The 9719-nt window shown below is 34.2% G+C and overlaps 1 protein-coding gene across 1 annotated transcript in view; it reads right to left on the minus strand.

The window, feature by feature from the left end:
* cactin (cactin, spliceosome C complex subunit) overlaps positions 1–7908 on the minus strand; it is a 64640-nt gene extending 56732 nt beyond the window's left edge. Inside the window, 3 exon segments of the mRNA XM_076481084.1 lie at positions 1378–1482; positions 5120–5216; positions 7875–7908. Coding sequence (XP_076337199.1) covers positions 1378–1482; positions 5120–5202 — 188 coding nt within the window. The 5' untranslated portion in view covers positions 5203–5216; positions 7875–7908.
* Positions 7909–9719: the final 1811 nt, after the last annotated feature.

Here is a 9719-nt window from a genome sequence, read left to right on the forward strand (position 1 = left end):
TAATACATACTTTTAAATTAAGAAATTAAATAATGTATAATAATAAACTTGAATTATAACCTACAGTTTGATCCCAAGCTTACTGAAATAAATCCATAAAACAGTAGTTCATATAAAGTTTTGAATGTACATCAACAAATATGATGACACAGCCTATGACTTCTGATGTGGAGAGGGTTAAAAAATTCGTAATTTTTGTCTACAAAAGACTTAAAATGTTTTCTGAAACCTTGCAAAAATTTCATGAAGATACATAAAACATATAAGAAGTTACAGTATGTAAGCTCTTTCAATCATTTCCTCACAAACTTAGTCAAATCAACGGAGCCTAAAACAAGAAAGGTAATCAATAATAAATTATCGTGTATTCGATGTGTGGTTCAGTTCAGTATTAGTAGTGACACTTAAGTATGAGTGCTATCAAAGAAATTCTGCAAATTTATTTGTAGACCTACATAACAAGTCCACTGTCAAAAAATTATGTTTGTACTGTTGTTGAAATTCTTTTGGACATTAACAAAAAAATCTCACCTGAAATGCATTGTAGCTATTTTTAATGCCTGACATACAAACTGAACCAAAGAAACCAGAGTCATTTTGGTTGAATGAAAACAAAGACATTTAGTACTATTTTTGTGGTTTAGGTCACTGGACCAGACCAATTACCTGACCTAAAACCATGAGAGCCAACATGGAGAAGTAAACATGTATAGTAAAATGATGTTGCAATGAAACAAGCTTGAAATGTTCTAAATGTGGTTTCGAATGTACTGATTTAAGTGAAGCAATTAAGCTACATATTGGGTCCAGCAGGATAGAGAAAGAACTTATTTTAAGATACCTCAATCAATTTGACAATACCAGCTGAATCAAAGATTCATCAATTATTAATTGCATTGACAAGAAACATAACACAAGGGGCACAATACTATCATTATCTTCAAAAAGATGGACTGAAATCATATACAAGGAATCATTATTTTCAATAATATGTCAAACTAATGGCATAGTAAAGTCCACAGATGCAGAGTAGAAGTTGAAACAGATGCACTATGCATTACAAGTTGATTTAACTAATGATTCTCAAGTCAAAATTGCCATTTTTTGCAACAAAGAGTAAATATAAGAAGGTATATGGTACCCAGTATGATACCATCATAGTGTAATCCTGTCATACTTTTATTTAGTTGTTTTTGTTGGTGTTTTTCATTTTAGAAATTGTCAAGCTTCACTGACTGAGATCTATCGAAATAACACTAAATTGCCAGTTTAAAGAATGACCCTGTTAACCACCATGGGCTACAAACTAAAAAATGCCCAGTTGGTTCATGTGGCAGATGTTAAATATTCCTAGATTTCAAAACTTTAGGTGTTTACCTTGGTTTTCTGTTCTTTTTTTCTGGGATAGACTTTGAAGTATTTCTACCAGAAGATAAAATACTTTTCTTCCTTTTCTCCTCATTATCAGAATCTGATGACGTGCTGTATTTCAAAAAGTAATTACTTATCAATCAATTATGAATCTTAAATAACTTTTATTAAGAATAAATTTTCAAAATACTTTTTACCGTAACTTTATACACATCCCCTTTGTTACACAGGTTATAATCTTCTCATACTAAAAATGTATTTACAATAAGAGCTTGCCTGTCTTCAAAAGATTAGCTATTCTTGGTCAGTGCTGCCCTACATTTGTGAACTTTTTCTTTATGCATGCCACAAACCCTCCACTTCCCCCCTAGAATCCCACATTGAGAAGGATGAGGGACCAGTGTAAAACAACAACAGAAGTACCCCCCAAAAAAGTGTCCATAAAATACCCCTGAAAGGAGAAATTCAGATCTATTGTGAAATGTAGAAGATATACAAGAAGAAAGTACAACAATTACATCCAAGTTGGAGTGAATCTTGTGAGAAAGTGATCTTAACCACAGAAAGATATTGTAACTCAATCCTACAATGAGAAAAGTGGGTAATCACGGATGCAACTTTAAGTTTAGAGTGGATAGGACACAACAGACCACACTTGGTAAGTCAATTACAGCTAGAACCTCCTCACAGGGTATTGATTACAAAATGATTATCATACCCTCTTCACCTCAAACTTAAGAACCAAGGGATTTAGAAGCACTTACATTCAATTATATGACACAAAGATAAACTCAGAGCTATCAATCTGAGAACTTCAAACCTGATACTGAAAGAATGTATATCACATGCAATCAACTCTCCTAACTGTGAAACTGAGACCATTTAAGTGGCAATAGCATCCTCGTAAAAAGAAATGATGAGGATAGCTAAGGATAGAACTGGAACAATTCAATGTACACCCACTGTAACCCACAAGCCACAACAAAACCTGTGTATGTTGGTTCACTATAAAACCAAAACCTGCCAGTAAGGTACCAATATCCATGCAATGATAGAATGAGGGCTCTCAATTAAAGGGGTGAGCTCCATTCTGATATCTCCCACAAATTGAAGGATATTGTATAATCTGCATTTACGGAACACCACCACCATACTCTGTAACTGAGTGGTTATTCTGTGAAACTCGTTCAGCAGGGTGCCTCCATGTTCAACCATCTCAGCAGCTTGAAGCTGGAAGGTGGTAAAGACTCCCACTCAAAGGAAGGAGGGTGACAATGTGTTGGAGAGTTACAAAGACCATTACCACTGGAGGCAGTGCAATGAGTGACCAGAAAAACTGGGTTATTCTCTCTAGGCATGGCAGAACTGGTCATTAATCACCTTCTATTTACACATGCAGTACATAGGTGGTCCAGGATGAGCATGTTTATGAGACAAAATAAAGCAAAGTTATTCACCTTCAAGCAATCTTGTGGAACACCCTATCTCCACAGTGAGCACTGTGAAACAAAAGAAGAAAAAGTGTAATGAAATATGGCTGTACAGTGCAGATGTAGCATTAAAGAAAACCTGGTCATGCCTTGCTCTCCATGGAAAAGGATCCACGTGATAAAAAGTAGATAAAGGCCCCTGAATGAAAGGAAATATGAATAAAATTTTACCAGTAAGAGTCACACCATTATCTGAAGATTGGCCACAGATGTTAGATAGAACCTCAGCAGAGAAGAAATCACATTATAAAGATAAGAGATGAAGGTACTGGGAATGGTCCATGTGCCAGATTACACAATCTCCTCTACTAAACAATCATGATGAGAAGCAAGGGAAAAAGTAAGGTGTCAGAACCAATGAGAGGATCACTACAAAAAGGAACAGACCAGTCATTCCAAAATGTAAACCCAACTGGTAAAGTTAGAAGTTGAAAGATCATAAAGGTAAAAGAATTGCCAGAGGACTGGACACAGAAGCTTATCTGCATCCAGCCTAGGGTATAGATGGGTAATAGAAGAAATGGACAAAGGATATAAAGGAGGAATAGCTTTCCAAGATGCCAAGGTCTTTGAGGAAAAGAAATGATTTGCACAGGTGGCAGTCAAGTATGTTAATAAAAGTATATGAAAGGTCAATGGCAAACACATCCAACCTTCAGTATCCACAGGCTAAGAGAATAATAAAGTAATGGAACAACAAACCTTCAGAATGTAATCTATGAGTAAAAGCCCAACAGATACAGCAAAAAAAATATGGGAGTCACAGCCAATGCAAATGGTAAGAATGAGAATGTTTAACTATTATTAACAAATTGAAGGAAATGAAAGGTGAGCAGGCAAATTAAAATATGGATAGTGTCTGATATTCCACATCAGGTCATCCACTACTGTGAGATATTCACTGGAGAGTGTGAAACCTTTCCACCCAGAACTAAAGATAGATCAAACTATAGTTAAGTCTGACAGAATGATAACTGGTCAACAACCTCCTGTGTTCATGGAAATAAGAAAACCAGAGTAAAATCCTGGAATAGAGTTGAACAACCGGCATTATACAAACAAGATATATATGATATATATCTGTAAAACTACAGAACAAACACTGAGAAACTCAACAGGAACACACCAGTGGACAAAGTGAGAAAGCAGAACTCCCACAGGACTGGAGATAAGAGGTGGTTCTACAAATTAATTACCTCCAAGACCTGTTACAGCCAGATCCCCAAAGAAGGGAGACCATGGAGAGTAAGAAGAGAACAAGGAATAGAAAAGGAGAAACTCTAAGAGACCATTTACAATGAACAAGCTGATAGGATTCATTGATTCTAAGGACAAGAAACAAAAGTGAAAAGAAATAACTGCTAGAGTAGCATTATTTCAAGATTTCAAAAAAGTATACAAAATACTCCCCCCCAAAATCTCCGTCATAAAGAAAAGGTGCAAGAAAGAGGTCCTGGAGAAGAGATTGAATAAGTCAGAAAGTAAGATAACCTGAAAAATACACCCCAGATACAAAAAATAACTGAAGCAAAATAGGAAAAAACAGATCAAAATGAAATCAGGTGTGTGCGAGTTGTTCCAGTAAAACTAACAGAGTCATGATGGATAGACACCCTATGAAGGTGAAACATGAACAAACCAGGAAAGTAGATTGAGAGAAATAAAATGTAATGAGAAAGAAGAGATCCCTAAATTGAATGAAAGACTCAACTGAAGGAGATTCATGCAATAAGGAAGCCCAAAATTCAGCAAAACATTACTGGAGTAACAGAAAGACAAAAGACACCTGTGGAATGCAAGCAGTGAAGGATGAATATGGAACTACATGAATCACATCTGGAAGAGTGGACAACAAACAAAAGTGTGTAAACAATATCTACGGGGGTAGTTTTGTTAAAGGCTTAAAGCATGTGTACAAATTTACACAACAATGCACTCAAGGTAATAAATAGCTCTTTTTCAAGCAAAACATTCAGTAGCATTTCTGGATCTCAATGCTACTAGGTCTTGTTTATATCTTATACCTATAACCATATAGGCCTAGCCTGGGTTTACGAATTTTATGTTCTAATTTTTCAGTTAAAGTGGTACATTTTGAATTAACCATTTGTTTTACCATAAATATTTTTTATAAAAATATATGAACTGTTTTAAAACATATTCCTAACACAAATCTATAATTGGTTGAAAATTGTCTTGGAGAGATTTCTGTTATCCTAGCAATGCAGATAAAGTACAAGTATTTTTTTATAACTTGCCTTTCTCTACGAGAATGTTTTTCTTTTATCTTCTTTCTTCTCTCTCTTGACTGTGATCTTTCTTTATGTTTTTTGTGCCCCATAACGTTTATATAGACTAAAAATGTAAAAGAAATCACATTTTACTACATGACTGCAGGGTAAAAAACTACAAACTATATAATGTATAAATGCAAAATATGTTTACCATTATATGCTACATGTTTCTAAAAATCTGGTTTAACCAAACAGTAACATGAAGTAAATAATGTTTTCTAATTATTTACTCAGTGTTTGTAGGGATAATAAAACAAATGACTCAAACTCATATGGTCACAAGCTACATCAAAAAATGTCAAATACTGAAAAAAATTTTCTTGGACTATGTAATCAATAACTGTGCACTGCAAATTAAAAATAAAAATGCTAATTACTAATAACCATATAGCAAGTAACATATAACAATAAAGAAGCTTGCCACAAAACCTACTTCTAATAACAAGCATCCATAATTATTGATTTACTGCCCAGTGTATGTTCTTCTACTTTAAATGTGTTTACATACCTTTACCAACCTTTTTTTTTAGTCTTGATAGTTAAGAAAAATAGTCATTTTTAAAACAGAGGAAGCATGAAAGTATCAGCTTAAATGTTTGACACATTTTAATCAACTGTAGCATGTGTCACTGTATCACTTGGTGACAACTGCTGTTAATTTGATAACACTAAACTGCACTTATAGTAACAAAAAATGTTTATTTTCAAACATTTAATAAACTGGCATAATTAAAATAATCATAAACCTGTAATAGTAATTACATTTAGAGTAAAAGTTAGGCAACTGTAGAACAAACAATCTAATGTAAGAAGTTAACAAGATTTAAACTTTCATCATTATTTAGTGAAGAATAATAAAGTTCAAATATAAAAAAAATGTGTCCTAGTTAAGTTAAACTTCAGGAAGGAAAAAGTTTCATGTTCTTTTGTACAATCTCAACTGCACAACATCTACAAACAAGTGCATGACTTTCATAACTTCTGAGGTCATCATAAACTGGCAGAGAACTGTGCAGACAATCTGAATTCAAACTGTCAGTATGATATCAATGAGTTGCTGGTAGAATTTGTCATAAGGTTACCTAAAACCAGATGGCGTTTACACATATGATAAAACAACTTCAGTGTAGGCTTCTTTGGAACAATATACGTGTAGTGTTGTCCTTGTTGAAATAGACTAGGTGACAAAGAACAGATTAATATAACAGAGTGCAGTGATATTAGTATACTTTGATTAATGTTTGTATACACCTCACATAAAAAAAGAGCTGTAAATAGGCATTTCAGTTGTTTAGGTGCTTTGGTTGAAACTCCAGTGTTAGCTCACCTTCAACAAGACTGTCCATTCATTCTGGACACTAATGTTAGTGATAATACAATCAGAGTAGTGTTGTCAGTTGGTTTGTTAAGCACAAAGCAACACAATGGGTTATCTGTGCTAATGTTGTCAGAGATGAAGGAAAGAGTGAAGTGTAACACTGCATAAACTAATCATATACATTAAACACATATATGTGGTTCATCATGTGATGTAACTAGTGGTCCAAAGTGTTTTAGAGCAAGAAGTACTTCAAACTTTGAAAAATGCAAGCAAGAGATACTTAAGATTATACATGATGTGAGGATTTACGGATATCAAAGTGTTTCATACACAACGGCAGTTCTTCTGACCACAATTATGGAAAGACATAAGTATTTTAATCATTTAGGTGTCCCAAGAAAAACAAAACCAGCCAGTAGATCTGTTCTTAGTTTAAATTTTGTCATAACTGAAATTATGTGTTGCATCTGCCACCACCCCCAAAAAACGCACTCAAAAATATTGTAGCAATTTTTCTTGTTGAGGTGTATTTCTTTTGTTTAAAAATAATGCAAGATCAAGTTTACTTAACAAAAAGGAAGATGTTTTAGTTCATGAACTTTAAATTCCTAAAGTTAGCTTTACTGATGTCTACTGCTTGGTCTGTAATAACTTGTCACAAACATAACATTATGAATTCAACTAGCTGACTGTTGAAGTTACATTGACAATTTGTCCCAGTATAAAGTAGTTTCTTTATGACAGTTCTGGTTTAAGGTAATCCTGGCAGATTGACTTGTTTACATCTTACAGGTTCAGAATATATACTTATTACTTCAACTCACCAACCAATCTAAATCCTTGTGTAAAGTTGCAACTTGCTCTTCACAACCAACAACACTCGAAAATAATAATAAAGTTAATATATAAAGGCAAAACTCACACTCAGTCCTTATCACTGAATTAACTGTGAAACATTTACTACATCCATCACACTTGAACTGATTGAAGTCGAACTCGTTTCAAAGTTAAACAATGTATTAGTGTTACTGTTAGAAACATGGTCTTCGCTGAAGATGACTCCTTTTCTGTCAATATTTATACATGTAACACACAGTTATTTAGTCTAAAGTAATATCTTTTATAAATTTTCTCTAAATCAAGTCAAATTTCACTAATTCCCATTATGTCATAGTTTTTCTATTTTAAACAGAGCCCTGAAAATTTGGTTGGCACTAAGTTTTAGAAATACTAATACTGCTGTTCACAGCATATTGAATAGCCTGCAAAAATTCTTTTTTAACGACAATAACAAAGAAAATAATCACGAGGGTGCGATTCATAAATGATACTAATCTAACTTCTTCACGTTTTGTTTAAAATTAAAATGTTTATTTCAACATAACATAACCCACTTACCATACAAAATCCAAGCTACAGCTGAGACATCTAGTGTGAATATACAAAAACATTATTTTAGTATTAATTTTATTTCAGACAGATATAAAAAGATATTTGGTGTGTTAGTTATAAATTTTTCGCAAAGCTACACGAATAATATCTGCAACCGCAGATCATCAACCTCGCAAACGTGTTACACCATCCACCTAAACTCAAATTTTCGTCTCTAATTGTGCAAAGTCTTTGTGCTGCGACACTTTACAGTTTATGGCGGTGGATAGCCCTGCCGTAGTTCTATATAACCCAAGCGCAACTATGGTGACTGGTTACTTGGTTTCTTAGCAATACCCTCACGAACTTGTTACATTACCTATCTAAACTGAAAAAAAAAGTCAAAATTTGGCCTCTAAAAATGCTAATTCTGAGTGTTGTGCCATCCTACACTCAACGGCGCTGTATAGTCCACGTGGGACTAGAATGGAATACCACTCATTTTCTTATCAACACCTTCGTGTCCGAGTTCTACTGATAATGGGCCTGGCATGGCCAGGTAGTTAAGGCGATTGACTCGTAATCCGAGGTCGCGCGTTTGAATCTGTGTCACACCAAACATGCTCGCTCTTTCAGCTGTAGGGGAGTTATAATGTGACAGTCACTCCCACTATTCGTTGTTAAAAGAGTCGCCCAAGAGTTGGCCTTGGGTGGTGATGACTAGCTGCCTTCCCTCTAGTCTTACACTGCTAAATTAGGGACGGTTAGCGCAGATAGCCCTCGAGTAGCTTTGCGCGAAATTCAAACAAACTAAACAAACCAATCTACTGATAAACTCATTTTCTTTACTCAGTCAATAGCATCATCTTGTAACTTTTGTTCTTTTGTAGAGCTGTTCAGTTATATTATTTAGTGTATATCAGCTCAGTAGGCAAAGCATATTACTGTGCCCATTGTAACAGATTTACTTTGCACATTCATTTTAGTGCCTACGTTTGTTTCAGTGTCGTTTTCTTTTTCCTGTGACGTATATTGTTGATTGTGCATTGCGCTAGTCCAGCCTGTTCTCGAAAGTTGTAGAAGGTTTTTGAGAGTAAGAAATGTCGAGAAACTCGCGTGATTTGTATAAAGGCAACGCACCAAGATTACATTACTTATCAAAACTGAAAAAAAGTCAAAATTTGGACTCTAAAAGTGCTAATTGACCAGAAAATGAAGACCAAAAGGGGGTTGTCACTTCCGCTGACATGGGAATCGAAATATCATCTGCAACAATGAATTTAAATTGTTAATGGAATAATTCTTATGTTTTTTTACTTCAATGGTAGTTTAATATCGAGGCTCATATCACCTCCAAAGAGAAATAAATCTTTAAACAATTTATAACGAAAAAATAGTTTAGATGTCTACATCGAACACTGGTCAGTGTATGAGCAATCTTTTTAACAGTTGTACTATGTTAAGTGAAAATTTAAAAAACCAGGAATGTAAGTACCTGCCAACCAGACTTCAGTATAGGATGTTAACTGGTGAAATCTTTATCCTAATTATATACTAATGTTTTCTTAGAATATCAATATAAAGCCAAATATGAAATTGTGCAAGCACATACTATGTAAATAGAATTGTTTTCTGTAGTAGCAGTCTCAACAGATGCCTATACCATAATAAACCAAAACTATTCCATTGACATGTGTCCTGATGTGTTCTGGTTGAGCACAAGTTTCCCTTTTGGCTTAATGCTTTGAGAAATGCACAAACCACTATAGCTGACTGAAAAAAAAAGACACTAAAAGGAAAATAATAGACAGTTGGAATCATATAGTTAACGGTCTACAAATGAATATCAAACCTACTGATAAAAAGTAAAAG

The sequence above is a fragment of the Tachypleus tridentatus genome, chromosome 2 (assembly GCF_004210375.1).
Source record: "Tachypleus tridentatus isolate NWPU-2018 chromosome 2, ASM421037v1, whole genome shotgun sequence".
Classification (NCBI taxonomy): domain Eukaryota; kingdom Metazoa; phylum Arthropoda; class Merostomata; order Xiphosura; family Limulidae; genus Tachypleus; species Tachypleus tridentatus.